The sequence below is a fragment of the Anomalospiza imberbis genome, chromosome 4 (assembly GCF_031753505.1).
Source record: "Anomalospiza imberbis isolate Cuckoo-Finch-1a 21T00152 chromosome 4, ASM3175350v1, whole genome shotgun sequence".
Taxonomy (NCBI): domain Eukaryota; kingdom Metazoa; phylum Chordata; class Aves; order Passeriformes; family Viduidae; genus Anomalospiza; species Anomalospiza imberbis.
Genome location: NC_089684.1, coordinates 47,829,043 through 47,849,297, shown reverse-complemented (window position 1 = coordinate 47,849,297; position 20,255 = coordinate 47,829,043). Strand labels below are relative to the sequence as shown.

General features: G+C 38.8%; 1 protein-coding gene across 3 annotated transcripts in view; it reads right to left on the bottom strand.

Moving 5' to 3' along the window:
• GABRA4 (gamma-aminobutyric acid type A receptor subunit alpha4) overlaps positions 1-16,017 on the bottom strand; it is a 37,371-nt gene extending 21,354 nt beyond the window's left edge. Inside the window, exons 1-7 of one of the 3 annotated variants that reach the window (XM_068188415.1) lie at positions 15,662-16,017; positions 15,435-15,553; positions 6,232-6,299; positions 3,592-3,812; positions 3,407-3,489; positions 1,541-1,684; positions 23-175 (exon numbers count right to left, since the gene is read on the bottom strand). In XM_068188415.1, coding sequence (XP_068044516.1) covers positions 23-175; positions 1,541-1,684; positions 3,407-3,489; positions 3,592-3,812; positions 6,232-6,299; positions 15,435-15,553; positions 15,662-15,744 — 871 coding nt within the window. In that variant the 5' untranslated portion in view covers positions 15,745-16,017. The remainder of the gene's footprint in view (positions 1-22; positions 176-1,540; positions 1,685-3,406; positions 3,490-3,591; positions 3,813-6,231; positions 6,300-15,434; positions 15,554-15,661) is intronic. The other 2 variants (XM_068188413.1, XM_068188414.1) reach the window with 2 other exon arrangements.
• Between the last annotated feature and the right edge of the window lie 4,238 nt (positions 16,018-20,255).

Genomic DNA, 20,255 nt, shown 5'->3' with positions numbered 1-20,255 from the left:
TTTAAAAAAAGGAAATAATTACCAAATACAGTTCTAGCAGGAACTGATTCCTTATTTATCCAAAATGAAACTTGAGAGAGGATCACGGTCATAATGCATGGGATGTAGGTCTGAATCATAAAATAACCCATTTTCCGTCTGAGATGGAAATAAACTGTCATAACAATATATTCACCTAAAAAAAAAAAAAAAGAAGATTTTTCTCTGTGTATAAAATTTGTGTTTCAGACTCTCAAGTAGGATTGTTTAAGGTGATGCTATTCATATAACTTAACTTGTACAGAAAGATATCTTCTTTAGAACAAGAATGAAGGTTTTTTTAAAAATCCCAGAAACAGTATGTCCTTACAAGAAAGTTGATCTCAAAAATGCTATAATACAACTAATAATGGATTATGTTTTACAGTATAAGCATGATTTTAAAAATACTTTTGACAGCTGTTGGAGAAGAGAATCCCAAGACACAATTTATCTGCCTGCCACAGTATGCATAACATTATGGCACCTACTTGCTGAATAAAACAATAACAATACACATGAAATGTTATGCCAGCATCTCAACTTTTTGCTAGGTTTATAAGTCAGCCCCACTACAATAATGAAACAAATGCAAAAATCATTGAGAAGAATTAAAAATACTCTAAATTTACCTAAAATGTTATAATACATATTAAGCAACAGACCAAAAAAGCAGTTTTACTATAAATTCAATAAACTGTCTAAATAAAGCACTACAAAATGAGTCTTTTGGGACAGCAAGGAATTTTCTTTTTGTTAACTCGTAATAATCTATATGCTGAGAAGTTAATTCCTAGTGAATTGCAAAATGCCCTTTTATCTTTGAGTAAAACATCCGTAGAGCAATACATCAAATATATTTGCTTTATTGGTTTAATTTTGACTATCTCACAACACCCAAACCTGCTGATGCTTAGAAAATGATTCCAAATTTTAAAAATATTTTGGGAATATGCTTGTTTATCACCACACTGCTCATCAGTGATACTTCAGTCATTTTGGATGCCTGTAGTTGCCATTTGCCTTATTTCTTACAGCACAAATCAGCAGAAGTATCTATTGTGACTAACATATTTGTGCCTACCCTTATCCGAATAGAGGGTTTTTATGGTTTTAATAACCCATTCTGTATGCTGTACTTCTATCCTGAGCTGTTTGCACCACCAAACAAAGGAAGTCTTTTGCACATAATGTGGATACAGTGCTGAGAAATTACTTCCTCACCCAGGCATCCTCTTGACTCTTCAAACCGCATTTTAAGCAGTGATTAAATGCTCATTTTGTCCCTTGGAGTAATGATCTCATTCTAGCTTTCCGAAAGACTGTCGCAATCTACTGTAATGAATCTGCAAATGTAAATCTCAAGGACAGAAACCTAATTCAGATTTACACTCTCAGTCCTTAATACATACCATATGACATTCAAAATAGTAAAACTTACAGGAAGAAAAAGAAAAAATGCTTTGGGCAATGTAACAGGTTAGTTTTACCTCAAGCTGATTTTTACTGACAAGATTCCTACCTGTAATAGATTTTATAGTTTCAGAGGATACCGTATGCCCAAGCAGGTCATACTGAACTAAACTGGAAGACTCCTCAGGAACTTCCACTGACTTCTCAGGTCCTTTTGTCCAGGTATAAATCATTTCACTCTTTGGATAAGCATCTACAACACAGCATCAGTTCTCATAAATAGGAAATTTTTCTCATGCCTTACTAAGAACCAAAGCCAAACCTACTGAAACCAAACAGTAAACACACATGGATGACTTCAGAAGATACCCTCCATGTTAAATTACCCCCAAAAAGCCACCCTTGGAGTATAATAAATAAGAGCTGAGGTTATATGTCAAGTGTCACATTTAAATTCACTTCATATATGAATGTGAAGACTAAACACAAATCTCCTCTGAATCAGCCCTTACTGGGCATGCAAAGTTTCTCTTTATTTTAGCCACTTCTAACTAAAATTTTACTATTAAAATATACTAATCTAAAAAAAAAGAAAAGAGTATGTACAAGGAGGATATATTTTGAAGACTGGGTGTACATTACTTTACAAAAAAGGATGATTACACTAAAAATGGCAACATTTTAAACTTCTGTTTAAAATATTTGCCAGAAACTGTAGGTCAGTAAAAAAATTCACAATGGCCCCAAAATAAGCACATACAAAGAAACATTTTACATTTAATGCAAAAGACATTTCTTAGGGCTAGCATTCAATCCCTACACAGTCCAAACTCCTGTTAAAATTGAATCAAATCAGTCTTACATTTGAAATGGCTACAGGTTATTTCAAGTTTCACTGTGGGAAATATCAGACTAGTGTTCAGCAATTCCTTCTGAGTGGTGATTCTGTCTCAAGACCTGTTACTGTGAATGAGCCCCCACTATCAAAGAACCCCTATCATACAGCTGATACCAAAGACAAATCGTGCAGCACCTGGTCTCCACTGATGAAAAATCATATTAGAGCTGTGTCATTCATACCCTCATTCAGGCTGACTATCCAGCTCTACAAGCTAAATTTATGCAATGGAAAATCTCTGAAGGTTCTCCAGCAATTTCTCATTTCAGAGCTCTAGGGTCAAGGAAAAGAGATTAATGTCCAGCCATTGGAGGGTCTAAAGCAGAGAACTCAATGACCAAGAAGGCTTAAAAGATAGTTAATGGAGTGCACCAACCATTTCCAGGGGGTCTCAGAAGTCTCTGCTTTGGATTCACATCAGGGAACCACAGTTACCCTCTCTGGTTTGTTATGCAGAAATCCCAAACTGTTCCTCTATCCAAAATTTGGATATTTTTCAAAAACGAACATCTGACTTCAAGCAGAAAAGTCATCTGCACTAAGATTTTTCTCATCAGTTAAAAATATATTTATTTAGTCTAAACTTGCCACGCAGACTCCTCTTACAGGCCAGCAGAGAGACAATTACAAATAGATGTCAAATCTCTGCACATAACCTTCACCTCTTTCTTAAGATGCCAATGTGCTTTCACTACCTGTAGAGAAAGTCAGCTAACCTGCTTCCCTACATGTCTTTTACCTGGCTGTTTTAAGTTACCTTCTCCAGAGAACCTCTCATTTCACTGAGTAGCCAATTCCTCCCCAAGAACCAAGAAAAACGACTTATTTCAAGCAACTGTGTATCCAGAATAGTGGGGTTTAACATAATAGCTGAATCACCACCTGCTTTTTAGTTCTCTGGGTTTAATTTTTGACGTCCTAAATTGAAGTTCTGAGGAACTTAACAGGAGCTTTGTCTGCATAGAGATTGCATATCAAGACATAACTGTATAAATTCAGAAAGTCTAGTAACTGCTCAAAATTTAATTCTATTATTTAAATTCTGTAGTTACAAGAAATTTGATAATTGCAACTTACAACTCCCAAATTTGAGAGGACAAGCATGACCATCCATGGGAAAATCCACTAATCTCATGGGACACTCTGCACTTATTGTAAGCCTATAATGGAACAAATTAAATAGTCTCTGGTTGCCATTTTGTCTAGGCAATACAACTTTTGCATACAGTAATTGTAAGAAGTCAAACAAACACATTAGATACCTCATTGTGTATAGGATGGTGCCATTTCTCATTATTCTGAAGAGTTTATTTGGGGCTGTCATATTATGTGCAACAGACTTTTTCCCATTCCTGAAGAAAGTATCAGGAGTCCATACCTTCGAAACCATCAAGTTGTTAAGTCTTAAAATTTCAATAGGGCCATCATATTTTAATCTTTTATCTACCCATGTCTGACGAAAGAAGACATCCATTGTATATTCCTGTATCAAATTGCAGAAAAACAAAGATCATATTTGCATATGTGTTTCCTGTAAAAGAAGAAATCCCTCAGGAGCAGAGAAATCATTAGAAAAGAAAATCCTAAGTCCACTACAAAAACATCTTTCCACCAATTAAAGTATCTTGTGTACTTCTTAGTAGCTTAATTTCTTACATTAGTCATATCAATAAACTGCTCCACATTTAATCATTAAGGAATAATTAACTTAATTAGGCTGCAGGAAGCAGGCAACTGAATTTTAAGTCAAGCATATAAACGGAAACAAAATGATCTCTGACAAGAATTGTCAACAGATTTTTAAAGAAAATATATCCATAGGTCGGCTGTTGCTGGTTAAATTGAAAACATGAGGACAAATGATTAGTTCCACTTTAAAGTTAGGAAAGAAACCCTAACTTCATGTCATGGAAAGTAAGCTTTTAACTGAGGAAAGCTAAGTAAGTCTTTTGCCATGCCCACAAAACAGGGATCACAAATTATATAGAGATTTGCATATATATCTACTATTTTTGAAAGTATGTAACTATCCCATTAACTTCCTCAGAAAAGCCACTCAGATGCTCCAAAGAAAACATGCAAAAAACTGCAGAACTGCAGACATAGGCACATCATGAGAAATCACATATGAATGAATGTATGAAATTATGCATTTCTCATCTCAGGAAGCTAAAGCATTTCACAAAAAAAAGCTACCATGGAAGGTCACATGGAAGGCTTTAATTCCTTTCTAACTACCAGTTTTTATTTTGTTGTTAAGCCAAACAATGTTTTCTGGCTTGATTTAAAATTCTTCTGCATAATGTTTCTATTGAAATTACTTATAAGGCCATATCTATTTGCACTGGCAAGGAGGCAGGTCTACTAGTGTAATGCATTTTAGGATTGTATGTCTTCTTTTCCATGACTGTATCCTCCACTGTGATTTATAGCTAATCCATGAAAAGTGTCTCCTCTAGTGTCAATTCTTGCTGGCAACGCCATAGCTCATAAGTAGCTGTTTCTGTTATTAGCTTCTACGACAGATTTTGTAATATAAGATTTCAACCATTTTCATTAAAAAATGAAAATGGGTACAAAAGCAACCAAAAAGACATTCTGGTCATCCCCTGTACTGAGACTATAGCCCATGTCACTGTTGCAGCAAGTTTTATGAGTGTAGCCACATTAAAAATTACATGGGGTCACTAAAGGATATATTAACTAAAGAGTATTCCAGAAACAATTCCTGCATCCCTAAATAGCCTCCTAAATCATCCCTAATGAAGAAAGGGGAAATATCAGCTGTAAACTCTCCTTTTGCAAGTTCCTCACCCATCTTCAGTCTATGTTCTCACTTCTGCCTAGATATATGCTCCAATATAACTAATAACTTCCCATGAAAATGAAACCTGAGAGGTGCCATGCAGCCCTCACTGCAGATTTGAAGCACATATTACTAGATTTCCTTGGGACCACATTCTTGTACCCTTTGTCACTCTGATAAGCATCATCCTGCACATGATAACCAGGGAAGGGGTAAGAGGCATTTCAACATGAGACTGCTGTCATGGCTGTAGCTCCTGAAAAAATAGCTTACTATCACATACCTTTCCACATAACAGAATTAAGTCAGGTGCAACACAAAGTGAACAACAGCACTATATGGGAAGAAAATTACTGCCCTGAAACTGCATTTTCCATGAAGAAGTTGAGTTCAGCACACATAGCTGTATTATTTCCATGGGATTTCTTGGGTATGTTATAAAAAGATCAACTGCTGTATGATTTAAGTGTATATCACTGTATTTTAAAAGTTGATGAGAGTTTTTCTGGATTTGACCTTGAAAGCAAAAGCCATTCAGGACCAAAGAACATGCAAATGTAATATTTCTCCTCTGTTACTATTTCATGCATGCCACTTGGACGTTTAATTTTTGCATATACTTATGAAAACTATTATCAGACAAATATTTGCTGAAAGTGATGCTTAAAGGAGCACAAAGATCAGCAAAGAGCATTCATCAGAAATGAAAATGTCAACAAGTATTTTTGAAGTGATGTCATTATTATTCACCTGAGAATAACACAAGTTTCAGAAACAAAAAGCAATTTCAAAAATATTACACATTTTCCCCACAGTAGACTTACTTATACACTCCCTGCAAGGCTGGATTCTGCCTCTGTGCTGTGAAAATCTGTTTTAAATCCTATGAAGTGAATTTCTTAAGCCAGCCAAAACCCACTGAAAGTGTGAGCAGAATCAGGCCTTATATATCTAATTATAATCTGTAAATTAAGCTGTTACTAATCTTGCCTAATTTGCATGATTGACAGAACAGTACAGATGAAGCAACCACTCCTACTGCAGCTAACGGTTTCTCAGAACCAGGAAATGACATTTTAATCCCAGAAATACATACCATTTCTACATCAGAAACAGGTCCAAAACTGGTGACATATATATCTGTTTTGACTTCTGTAACAGGACCTAATGTATGAAAAGGAAGTGAGCAAGAAAATTTGAATTTTGCAGGTCAACAATTCCCATAAATGATCCTGGTGTGTGAACAGTTACCGCTTTCAGGGTTCTGTGGATGAGCAAGAGCAAAATGCAAATAGAGGTCAATTCAGATAAGTCTCAAATAAGAAGCACTGCTCAATTACCTTTACCACATAAGTAAATCAAAAGCAGCATTTCCATGCAAATCCCCATTCAGAAAACCAATGGTGACTCAAGGGCTAAGAAAACTGATGCCAAAAAATTAAAAGGCTCACTAAAAACACCATTCTACTTTACAACAAGCACCGAATCCCGGAAATCCACATTCCTCAAAGCATTTATTACTAATATTTGGACCTACTCGTAATAACTGGACTACAGACATTAGCATGCCATGTACTGAGCAATTTAGTATTGCAGCATCAAGAACTGCATCCATTTCCCGAGATGTACTTAAGCGCTTTAATACTAATATCCAAAATAAAAGTTGGAGGTCTAAGTACCTTTGAGGGTTTGAACCAAGATCCACATTCTGCTACAATGTCTGTCTTGAAAGAACCAGGGATACTTAGGACACTGTCAAAAACAGTGCACTGAACAGAGGTTTTGCACTTTCACAGCTGCCTACGGCAAATCAACCACCAGAGAAAGCAGTTTCACTTTAATGTATTATTGCCTTTACTACCTTGAAATCTTAAATGGGTGTTCGCTCTTCAGTACATTTCCCCTTAAAGCAAAGAAAACATGCACTAATTTCACTGGGATTTAGGTCTCTTCCCAATTTAATAGTCTAGAAAGCTGCTAGTCATTATCAGCCGTTATGATGATTTTGTGATCAAAGCATTAGCTAACAGTTTAATTCAGGTAATTAACTCACATCGTAAGTTTAAAAAAGAAATCTACTGAAGGTCTTGCTAAACAATTTCTGTTTGAAAAAAACGTGCACGATCTACAAATTCACAACCAGCTTCTAAAATCAAATTACTAAAAAGGATAAGTGGCTCAAGTCTGATGATTCAGGTTTTATCATAATATTTGCAATCTAAAAATGAAAGGAGAAACGACTCAACAGAGTTAGCAGTAGAAGAATATGTCCCACTTGAAAGGGAAAAAAAATTAAAAATCAGTCTTCACAGATGTCACTTTGAATCAAATGGTAAAAGATACAAAAAGAAGTAAGCGATAAGAAAATAGGGAAATTGAAGTTCTTGCACATAGAACAAGTCTCAAGCTGTGAACAAAAAGTAAAAGAAAACCATGTAAAATTGTTTTACTACAGAATTTGCCAATTATTTAGAGAAGAAAAGCTAAGAATTTTTCATCTAAATGTCAATAAGATTACTTTGCTGGAAGCTAGTTTTCACAGAAGGGCGTTTTTTTTCCAAAAAACTCTAAAGAAATTCCACTGTATGACAGTTGGTAGCTCAGAGGTCCCTGGAAAGCTGTATAGTTTGGCATATCTGTCTCAAAGAGGTTTTTAAGAAGCAACCTCCAAGTTCCAGTTTCATACCATGCCATTTGTTTTGCAATGGGTTTCTCCCTAAACATGGAAGCTACTCAAATGGAAGCTGCTCCCTTTTCTACAAATACCAAAATATTCATCAGTCAGGGAAATCCATGAGTGTTTAGATTACTCATTTTACTAACATAGTCCAATGACATTTCCTGAATATATTGATTTCTGTAGAGCAGAAGAACTCCAAGAGATGAGAAGTGAAGGCATTTATCTATAGTGCTAGAAAACAGGAGAGAAAATCCTAGTCATATTTGCATGTAGAAATAGAAGAGATTCAATTACCACTGATCTCCCATAAACACACTATTAAAATTTATTCAGGGTTGACTTAAATACATAAATATGTATTTCATTTGATCTTGAAATATTTCTGCAATCAGTTCTACAGAAGCAAAAAAAAAAAATCATTTTCCCACATAGCTTTAATAAGAAAATACAGGAATTAGTCTTTGTTACTTAATAAAAAGAGAATACTGAATACTGAACTCAGTTCCTGAAAGAATCTCTTTCAGGAACTGAGCTCAATATTCAGTAATCCCGTTTTACTGAGTAAGAGAGACAAGTGCCTGAATTCCTTTCAGGAGCTGCTTTACTTGTTAGTTGTAAGAAACTAAATAGCAATAGCCCTTAAATAAACTCCAGACCTTTAAGTGTTTTTCCTCTGATGGCATACTCTTTTCTTTAGTTCACAGAACACTGTAATTTTACAATCATACCAAATGAGCAAAGGGACAGATTTTCCTACAGGCATGAGCTGCTTTTTCTCAAACATTGATTTCTTTTGTTTTATTAAATGACTAGAGCTTCATGGGCAATAGGCATTGAAAGGCTTTTGCGACTTTGTTTTTGGAGTTTCTCAGAAAAAAGGGGAAAGCTAAAATCAAGAAGCTAATCTCCAAATCAGCAAGCCTAGGACATAATGCTATTAGAAACATTACAGCAGCAGCACAAGACTAAAACTATGTTTGAGTTCACTCTTCAGTAACTGCTATTCTGCTTTCAAATAGTTATTAGTATGACCCATGAGAAAGAAGGAAGCAGGAACTCTCAGACAATTATGTGGCCACAAAAGTGGCCTCATAATACTTCTGGTTGCTTGTCCAACATGATGGCAGAAGAGTGACAAAAGAGACGTGAAAATCACATTTTATTCCACTAGAAAATGGCAGATGAATGCGGATCTAGAGATACTTTAAACATTATAACAGTTATCCAGCTAGTACAGACATACAAATCCTTGATTTGCAGCCAAAACCTTGGTCAAACAGTTCAGTGTCTGGTAGGAGCAAAGACAGTGAAGCTGATTATCTCCTTAATGCTTTCTCTCCAATTGCAGCCTTTTCATGCTCCACGTCTTCCACCTACACTGGCCTTAACAGTTGTGAAATGACAAATCTTGGAATTTCTAGCACATCCCAGTACTTAATGCCAACCCAGGAGTATCTATGGTGACACCAATACTTCTCTTATTCTTCTTGTTCTAGAAGAAAACATAGTTGGTAACAATAGTGGGGGTATAAATAGTGAGTCATGCTGCTGCTTCTTTTTTAAACTATTATTAATCGTGGGAATTCCTGTCAACGAGGAGGTGATCTGTAGTCACCTAACCTACTTTTACTGGTGATTTAAGCAGTCCTCCAAAACGAATGTGTTGCACCACTTAATCAACTCAGGCTCTGCAAGCAGAAGATCCTATTGGAATCCTTAACACTCTATTACTGGCAATAAAATGCAGTGAGTTGTAAGAAGGCAAATTAACTTTAAATATGACCATTTGGGCTTACCCCTCAATGGATCTTCACAAAGTATCTATCCACCATAAATCTTCAGGAATGCTGAAGAACTATTTATATCATACTGGTGTGTATTTTTATGTCAATGAAATAGGAGGAGAGTCCTACACACTGCAGTGGGAACAGTTACGTCTGAATCATTGCTGGCAAGATAATATACTTTAAAGAAGCTCAGGCAGGATTAAAAGCAACCCCTGCAAAAAGCCAGAATAGTTCAGTGTTATAGATGTTACACGTGGGCTGAAGAAGTGATGCCAGGCCCTAACCCTGGGAAGAGGAATGCAAGAGAGCTCTCCCATGCATTTTATGTCAACATATGGGTTGAACTGCAGCACAGCTCCCAGTGAAAGACTTCGGGCTCCATTATCCCTGTGTCTCCATAGGCAACTGTCACTGCAGAGATCCCTGCTGTATGTAAACACTCAAATCCTGCACAAGCTTTCTGTATATTGCAAATTTTGCCATCAAGGTTCCCACAACTAATTGGAAACATTAACAAACAAGTCTGTGCAAAGGTTTCATCATACAAAGTACAGTTATGCTGTGCAGTTATTGGTGCTATTATGAGATCAATCTCAGGATATATAAACCACATAAAATCATATTACATCAGTTCCTACAGCTACATAAAAAAAAAAAAGGAGTTGCTACAGATTTTTTTAAAATATAACTACGTGTGAAAGATTTGGTGTTTTCTCTTTCCAAATTCTTGCTGCCTGAATAGGGTTGACATTTTTTAAGTGAGGAAAAAAAAGAAAAAAAACCCATCATATGAAATATGTTCTCTTGTTTCATTCTATCAGAAAGAACAGCTAAGGTCACCAGCTATATGTAAGAATTCTGCTCAGAAGACACAACTAGGTAGGGCATTTTTAAAAAATTAAAGCTGAATTCAAATACATGGGCTGCATTCTCTACCAAAAGACAATACAACAAACACAGCAACACACAATAACCTTTGTCTCTATGAGTGTTCATCCATCAGCATGTCTGAGCCTGAAAAGGGAAAAGTGTACCTCCAGAAATTAGGAGATTACTGTTTCTTTGCCTATTTATCAGCAAAACATCTCTGCTGAGACAGCCAATAAGCCTCATACTGGTGCCAGTTTTCATGATGTGGACACCTGTCTACTAAGAACTGGACTAAGAATATCAGCTAATTTTATACAGATCACTGAACAACAGACAGATGGTAATGACTTCAAGCATTACTAACCGAGGCCAAACTCAAATCTGTCACCTACAGGTATCTAACTCCATATCCTGTTAATCTTTGAGTCATCAACTTTCACCAACTGAGAAAGAATGGACAAGTGCCGGAAAAAAAAAAATTACCCACTTCCCTTTTCAATGCTCACTTCAAGTCCACTTGCAATCGCAATAGTAAAAAAATAGTAAAAAAATTATAATATCTATTGTGCTGAGCAATGGAACCTTTAAGGTATGCTTGAGTTCCTAGTAAGGGCAAATAATCATGCAGATATTTTTATTTTCTCTAAAAACAGAAAATTGCCTTTGCACTTCAAATGTATTCTGTGTTTATTTTCTGACTAAAGTCCTGCATAGACAGGAAATGAAACTCTTCAGAAATGCTGTTCATCAGCTGAACAAAACAGAGACTAAAGGGGCACAGAATCCTTCTCCTACCCTTCCTAGGGAGACAATGGCCAATATATCTAATTCTACAAAGTACTCAGCTGCACTTCCACAGTTACAAGATCATGAGAAAGAACACAAAAGGAGGAAGAAAAGAAAAAGGGAAATAGATGAACACAGTCCTATTCCTTTTATTCAGGAGTCAGCAGCAGATGTGGCAATTTCCAAAGAGAAAGCCACAGAGCTAACACCAGTAGTTGATAGTGAGATACAAAACTTATGCCAGGTTCTACCTCACACAAACGAACAGAACTCAGGAAGGGACAGGGCTCCAGCTTTCACCAGCTGATGGGCAACCACAACGCGTCAGCAACAGGCTGTGGGCAATGCCGCAGCTTGCAGTCAGCGGGTTTCACAGCCAACCTGAGAGCCTTGGGCAGGAGACAAGTCACACACCACTTTCTTTCTTTGGTCTGGCCATATAATTGGCCATTAAAAGCAAGATGCCAGAGATCAAATGTTGTCTGAAAGGCATAAATCATTAAAATTAGCAGATACGTGGCAGCACACAGTCTTGTCACCCTCATCATTTTCAGTCTCCTTATGCCTTCCTACATCCCTAAGTCCAGGTTTAAGTGTGATTAGTTACTGTACCATGAAAATTTCAAGGACACCATTACATTTTTTAAAATTACCATCCAATACAGGTTTGAATCAGTTCTTGCAGGCCCTTGCTAATATCAAGAGTAACTCAAGTAAAGTCTGAAACCATGCAAGGGTTTAAAATGGCAAATCAGACCCAGGCCTTTTACCTCAAGTGAATAATGCTCCTTTCAAAGACTTTGGACTTCTACTGTCACTTTGAAACTAATGACCAGAAAAATAATAAGGTGATTTTCAGAGAAAATACAGCTTGTGTAACTTTCATGTAATACACAAAATTTTAGAAGCAGATGAAAACTGAAGACAGGGTTTAGCTAGAAATGCTTCTACTTCAAACTTTTACGGCTGAATCAAAATAGTACTCTGGTAGTACTCTCGAAGTTTTCGAGCAGATGATGATTTTAATTAATGACACTACAAGCAGATTCTGTAAAAACACTGTTTTTATAGAGTTGTTTTGACCAGGAAACCTACTCGGATTATAAATTGCATGCTGAAATTCAGGATCAAGATCTAACAGAGCATACACTGTAGGGAATGAACTAACTTCACTTCCACCACACTATTCTCAAACATCATACAGCATTACTTTACTCATTAGTCCCTAAATACCTTCCATCGACTCAAATGCAAAACTCTTATGCATTTAAAGTCTTCCTGACAGCAGTTGCAGGGTTTTTTTCTTTCCTACATTAAACTGCCTATTCTGCTTTATTTCATTCAATTTCTAGGTGACATTTCTTTGCTTCTCTCTTTAGATTCTCCCCTTGCCTCAGCTTAATGGAAACTTTCACTTAAATGGTCTTCAGTAACCATTTTGATAAACCCTTCTGGTTTTGTTTTTCACACAACCAAACCTCACAGTGCCTAGTAAGGTGATAGCAACTTTTAAAGTTTATTAAATTAACTTAATAAAGGGAACTAATAATGCAAGGTGTCAATGCATAAGTATCACCAAGAGAATCTTCCACATACTCCACTGGGGTTCACAACTCTCCCAGGAGACCACATCCACATTTGTAAGCATGCTGAGGCAATTTAACTTCTCCTCCATAACTACCAAAAATTGTGCAAATTAATGATAGTATGGAGAATATTGATCCAGTTGTAGGAAATTTCCAAAATCAAACATTTTCTACTTTGCTCTGCATGTGAATTATCTTCATGTATTTTTATTTGTGGTAATGCTGTAACATGCCAGCAAAATTCAGAATTTGGCTACCTCCCCGATATCTGATTTTAAACATAATTTGTGCCAGAATTAGAAATATTTTCATCAATTTGAAGTTTAAAATGAGTGTCAGTTAGTCCTCTGTGAGGCCTTTTGTCCTTAAAATAAAACCTTTGTTTCATTTCAGGCCCTGTGAAAACTAGATGGTGAATAAGCTTCAAGAAAGCAAAAATAAGTATTCTGCTGTTCATCAGAAAGTGATATAGCTTTAACATTACTAAAATACACTATACTTTCCATCTAACTCTAAATATTTCCATCCTCTCTGACATTATGTTTCCAATGCTATAAACTAGTGAGTGACCCACTTTCAAGCCACAAATCCACCTTCTGATAAAGATTTATCAGGAAAAAGCCCCAAAATATAGGTAAAAGTTGATTTTGGTATTTTCTATTTCAATAAATAGTCTGTAGTTATTACTCTGAGCAATGTCAAAAAGTGAAATCTGATCAATTACAGAAATTTCTTTCTTTGGTTGGTTTTGTTGTTTAATTTTTTTTTAATCCAAAGTTGCTCTTCTCAACGAAAATGTAGATAATTTTCACAGTAAGGAACTAGGGAAGAGGCAAGCATCATTTTTAAAACCAAAGCATTTTCCCCCCACGTTTTACTTAAAAGTTCAAAACTGAAAGATAAGTTGTTAAATGTTAACCATAGAGATGGTTATGAGGAAGAAAGAAGCAAAATAATATCTATTTTGTGAAATGTTGACCCTGAAGTGTTTTCGCCAGGCTGAAATCTGAGTTTTTTCCTCCCTCTCTCCTTTACTTCAATATTGCCAATGTGAAAGTTCGAGAAGATACAATTAACTTTTTCTCCTTGATTGCGTTTTGCTGAAAGTCTGCCACACTTACAGGGGAAAAATACCTACTCTTGCAAAACATCCTGCAAAGGACAACTGTATTAAAATAAAAATCACCATATATTACATATTTAGTAGTTGTTTAATTTTGGAAATCTGATAATGCTCATAAAGCATCTTTGCTAGATGACTAATTAGTTGGCATTCAACCTAAAATGATGCCAAACTTAGCACATCTCTTGTACGCGTGCAGAAGTGTCTGTAACCTCTCCACAAAGACTAAATTGCAAAAGACTATCAGTTCCCAATGACTCCTCCGTGTGTTAATATATTTAGCTTCCTTCTCACTTAATGTGTAAGCTAACTTAAGAAGGCTTCATTTATTCCACACACTCAAAATAATAAGAGTGGTCCATGGGTGCCAGGTGCTGTCCTTTAGCAATCACCATCATGCATGTGAGAGCACTGCATATGGCATGTGGGGAATGTGCTGGCATACATGTCAGTGTGGATGGATCACATGTATGGAGAAGGTACTTTCAGAGGAGGAAGAAAGTATTTTGCAACATAAACCTACGCAAGGATCTCATTCAATCCTGTATTGGAAGCAGCCTATAAAAACCTTGTTACAGCTTTGAGCATCATAAAAAGGTCTATAGCATTTATTTATAAATATTTTTATATTATTTTTACTTTCAAATTTGCATTTTTAATATCTTCATTCCGGATTACAAAATAAACTTTTATTTTGCCTGGATCTTAATGATTTTTGGCTCCAAGTCCCTACACAAAAACATCAAAATCATAGAGAACAGCAAGCTTGGCTACTTCTTCAGCACCGCAAAACTGCATCTTAACAGCCTAGGGAAAGGAAGAGAGAAAGAAAGGAAAACCCACACACACAGAACACAGGTGAAGGCAAATTTGAAACCCCGCCACGTCTAATTCCTATACAGCAATTAAGTCTACTACTTCTAAATCAGAGCTGGAATTTCAGCAACTGTGGTAAAGAACTAGCACCTGAGCTCTGATTTTCCCTAACTAGGGGAACAGAATCCATCAGACCCAATCTCCTAGCCTGGTAAAAGTGCACTTGTTTCTATTAGGACCCGATCGCGGCATTTACGGGTCAAAACCTGCCAACAATGAGAAGAATCTGGGTGTTAGACAGGTCACTCCATCCCCACCAAGCCAACGCACACCGGCTTCAGTGCTTATTTTTCCTCCAGCGCAGCAGCAGCCCGAGCCCGGGATGTGGGCAGAGCAGCAAAGCGGGGGCTGAGCCCGGGACCGCCCCAGCGGGGCCCCCACGGCCGGGACTGCGCAGCACCCCCCGGGCTTTCGGGCCAGCCGCTGCCTCGCTGCCGGCCCCTCCCGGAGGGTTCGGACCCCGGAGCATGGAGTGGGGACACGCTTCTACGTTTTCTGTCAGGAACAGGTCGGTCCGAGCGGTGAGCGCTGCCTCCCCAGCCCCAGCCCAGCGACCCCACGCCCGTCGCCGGCACCGCGCCGCCACCGTACCCCCAAATCCCGGTCGGAGCCGGTTGTCATAGCCATCCAGGAGGCTGTTCAGGATGCTGGTAAAATTCTCCGGCCACAATTTCTCCTCTTTTTTGATCTGCCCCGGCGGCCCAGTGAGACTGCGAGGCAAAGAGGGAGCGGGTGAGCGGAGCCGCCGGGAGCCCGCGGCGAGCAGCGGCACCAGACCGGCCGCCCGGGTCCCCCGGCGCCGCCGCCGGGCTACTCACCAGGTCGCCAGGCACAGGCAGTGCAGGAGGGCGATGGAGAGACCCGAGGACATGGCGATGGCTGGCTCCTTGGCAGAAACCATCTTTGCATGCCATACTTCACGCCTGGGCACGTTAAACGCCTTGTCCGGGGCGGGGAGGGGGACGCGGGGCCCGGCGGGGGGGCAGCGGCCCCCGGCGGTCCCACATGCGCGGCGCCCCGGTTGCCAAGCGCCCGGCACGGGCGGAGGAGCGGCGAGCGAGTTTCCCCGCACCGTTAACTCTCTCGGGGCAACAGGCGCCGGTCCCCGCCGCTCCCCCCGCTCCCGCCCCCGCCCCGCCCCGCCCGCGGCCCCGCGCTCCGCCCCGCGCTCCCCTCGCGGCCCGGCCGGCGGCCGCCGCTGCCACCGGTGGCGGTGCGGAGGCGGGGTGACGGTGCGAGAAGGGAGGCCGGGGGCGTCGCGGGGGTGACCGCGGTGGCGGAGCCTACGCTCGTCCCGATCGCCTCTGCTTCCCTCGAGGGGAACAAAACCGAGGGCGTGGGCGGGCGGGGGCGATTAATTCCCCAGCGAGGAGGGCTTGGGAGCAGGAGGGTCTCTCCGCTCCCGTAGGAGAGGAGCTGGCAGGAGAGAGGTGGGAAGAGGAGGTGAAGGAAAGCTTTGACTTCAAGGTTAAAACAAAGCGCGCCCAAAACAGATGGAAGCGAGTGGGTTATCCCAGGTTTCTAAAAGCAAAAAATGCCAGTATAAGGGAATCGTTTCACATTGTATCTGGGTTTTTTTTTTTTTTTTCTTTCTTTCTTTTCTTATCATTCCTATAATTAGGAAACATGATTTGGTGACCCAAAAAAAATCCATTATGCAAGGTCCAAGGGATTCTGAAGAATTACAGTAACATCCACTCAGAAGTCTTGTTAGTCTGTCACAAGCTATTGGGATGGTTGGGTGGAGGGGGAAGACTGGGGGAAGGAAGTGAATGGTGGTGTTCCACACACAGTAAGTATTGGCAATAAACAACTTGTTCTTCTGATTAAGTGTGCTTCAGAGGCAATCGTTGAGGTTTGAAAATCAGTGTGCTTGTCAATTTTAATGAGGGTGGTGAAATTCATCATGCACATAGGGCAGGTATTGTGATTGACTCAAAGACTACAGTATTGTCAATGCCGACAGCAAAAAGTCTTTCTTCATTACTTACAACAGTATCTTTTAGCACTGAAATGCCTGATTATCTTCAAAACCACTGTACACTTGAAATCTTCCTGATTGTACTTCAGAGCTTGCTCCAGCTAGGGTGCCCTTTGCTGATTCATTTGAAAAACAATTAAAGCTGTGCTTGAAATCCATTTAGCCTGCTGACGCTGTTTATCTTTCAAAAAACTCTGTCTTAGGCAGTCAGTTCTGCTTCCAATTTTAAAAGCCCTATTTAGGCCTCTGCAGATTACTAGTCTGCTTCCTGAGATTCTGACAAGGATCCTCATCTCCTGACTGCTTTATAAGATCCTGATCTGACTGCCTTAGTAGAATGACAAATGTGCTGCCAAAACGTCACTGAGTGGGGCAGCCTGCCTATGGATGGCATGCACGCTCTGTGCAGTATTTACAAACCTGGACAACACAGACAGTAGGATGTCACACCAAGGTCACTTCAGCTCTTGTGATGAGGCTCTGTTTAACTCCACACACAGGTGAAAACCAGCACAACAGAGAGAGTCCACTGCTATGTCTCCATTAGCAATCTGATCAGGAACAACAGAAGGATGGATGCACAGCTCTTCAGAAGTCTAATTTCACCAGAGTCAGATAAATTTCTCTGGGTTAATCAGCCACTTGGGATCTTCTGTAAAGTGTTGTGATTTGTTTCTCTGGATCAATCTTCTGCCCTAGCATGGACTATGCCAGGGGATACTGAGAACTCGCCTCCAGTAAAGAGAGTGTCAAGTTTTTCTCCCTTGAAATAAAAAGTAGACCCTTATTACAGAATATTCAAAACATTTCCTAGTGAGATTATCTTATATATGGATACCTCAGTTAAATTTTGCTGACAGAAGTGAAACTCAAAAAATTAAAGTGAGGGCAATAGAGGGTAATTGAGAACTAGGCAGAATCCTGCTGGCTAGTCACAAACTTGGAGCAAAACGTGGCTCTATGGCACTGTCACTTACTGCAGCTGCTGAGGAAGAAAACAAACACCTGGGCAGAGCTAGGGACACCCTTGGGTTTAGATTGTTTTAATACCTTCTGGATATGTATAGACACCTGTGAGCTGAAACAGAAAAGTCAAGTGGTATTCACCAGTAATGATCTCACCACATGAACGTTGTGGGAAATGCTATCACACAACCCCCTCTCAAATCCATGCCTGGAGTCAGTAGTTCTGCTACAACTAGAAATCAAAGAAATTTCATCAATTCTAGGAACTGAGCTGGTCTTTCAATGATTTCCAAGTTCTTCAGAACAAAGAACATTATTGATACCTTTTGTCTCTTCAGTACAGGTACTTCTGTGAAGTAACTGAAGTAACATTCAGTAAAAGTAATATCAGGTTACAAGACTTGTGGACATGCCATGCAAGGACAAGAAATACTCATGACTTCTAAAAAGATGCCCATGTTGTTTTCTCTAAGAAAATGTAGACATAGTGCCCTCCTGTCACACCAAGCCTGCCCGGGTTGTATTGATGCAGTATCTGGGTGCCACATGAGTGCATTTACTCCCTACAAGTGCTAAAACTAAATGACAATTCACTTTCTCTAAACGCAGAAAATTAATTATATCACATCTCAAATTTATGAGTTCCTAATATCTCCCTTAAATCCAGAAATTTTTATCAAGAAATCCATAATATTAATACCAAAAGCCAACTGTTGTCCTTGATATCTGAAAAAACTGTATCATTTTGATATCAGCTGTATCATCAGATTGATGAAGCATTTATGAAACTAGACTTGAAGGAAACTTAAAGCAGTTCAAAATAACAGTAAACAGTCCTGTAAGCCACATAGCACCTCTGAGTATTTGTTTATTGCATCTGATACATGCATTACCCTGCTGAATTTCAATGTTTTCAGAATTACAACTTAAGAGCTATTCTAGGGGATTTTTTGGTAATGTATTTGTAGCACAGACACACAGAAACTCCAGAGGTTCTTCTTTGTCACCAGCAGATGTATGCTGTTTTGTAAAGTACTGCTTCAAATGGTCTTTGATCTCTTCACAGAATATCTGGGTTATATCATGTCTCTAAAATAACTTGATGACTCCAAGAAGGATTTAGTGGTCACAGGCTGAATTGATGGTCACCAAAAGTGTTTGCTGAATTCAGCATTTTCCCAGCTTCTCCAGCTTTTACCACCAATTCTTCCAAGATTTCTCTGAAGAAATCTCACCCATCGGGGACTATTGTAAGAAGGGGACTATTTTTGCCAGGCTCCATATGCTCAGAAAGCACTTGAATTTTTTAAATAGATTTTTTTTTCTGTCCCTCTACTGATGTATCCTACTAATGATTTTTGATGAAACAGACATTCTGGCCAAGCCTCTAAAGCAGGTTTATCCTAAGCTATGGATCTTAAGTATAGCTTAATCATTTTTTATTTGTTACAACACAGAAAAGCAGATTTTCTCATCACTCTTCCCATTTCTACTTTTCCATCAGATTAAGTGGGAAAAAAAAAGGAAGTCAGTTATTTTCTTCTGTTACTCATTATCTAAACTTTATAGGGTTTGTACTTTTTGATTTTGCTTTCCCCCCCGTCTTTGTAAACCATAGGCTCTATCAACACTATAGGTTATATAGGTAAATCATAGGTTCCATCCTTTCACCCAACAGATTTAATTATTCAGCTGATTTTTACCTGGTTTAGTTTTGGTATCAAATGCATGAAGACAGACAAGCTAAGATTTAAAAGGCTGTGAAAATCTTTAATGCCCATCTATATGTTGCATAGTTAAAAACCTCTAACTCTTAGAGAAGATAAAACTGGGATCACAGCCAAGTATTTCAATGTTTCTTTACCTAAATAGGTAAGTCATTGATTTCTTGGGTGTTTAAGTTTCTATTCATATCAGTAGAGTTTCTTACAGTCTTGAACAAGCAACTTCTCTGCACATATATCCTTTTTAAAAAACCAGGGGTTGAGTATCCATTCTTTGGAAAATGCATACCCTGATTCCCTTTTTGGCAAGAAAAGACATGGATACCTTTACTGTACTAACTAAAGTGTCTTTCATTCCCTTCTTCTCCAACATCCACACTGATTAAAGAGGTCATGGAAACCTACATGACTTTGCTTTATGAAAACTTTGATCTGGAGTTCAGGGAAAGTCTGTACTACCTGTTCAGCAAAGAGTTTTCAATCAGGAGAGATACCAGGACACTGTTGGCCTTGACTGCACCTCCTTATGTTTAAGGAATGTAGACTTTGGGTCTATTGATTGAAACTTAAGTTCTGCTATGGGAACAGTAAAATAGATGAATAATCTCTTTCTGGCTCTTCTCCCATTCCAGCTTTCCCTGTAGTTCCCTTTCCTGATGTAGTTCTAGAAGTTTTCTTTCCAGGTTCCTATTTCCATCTCTGATCACAAAGTTTTTGCCTATGCACTTACCTCGCTAAAGA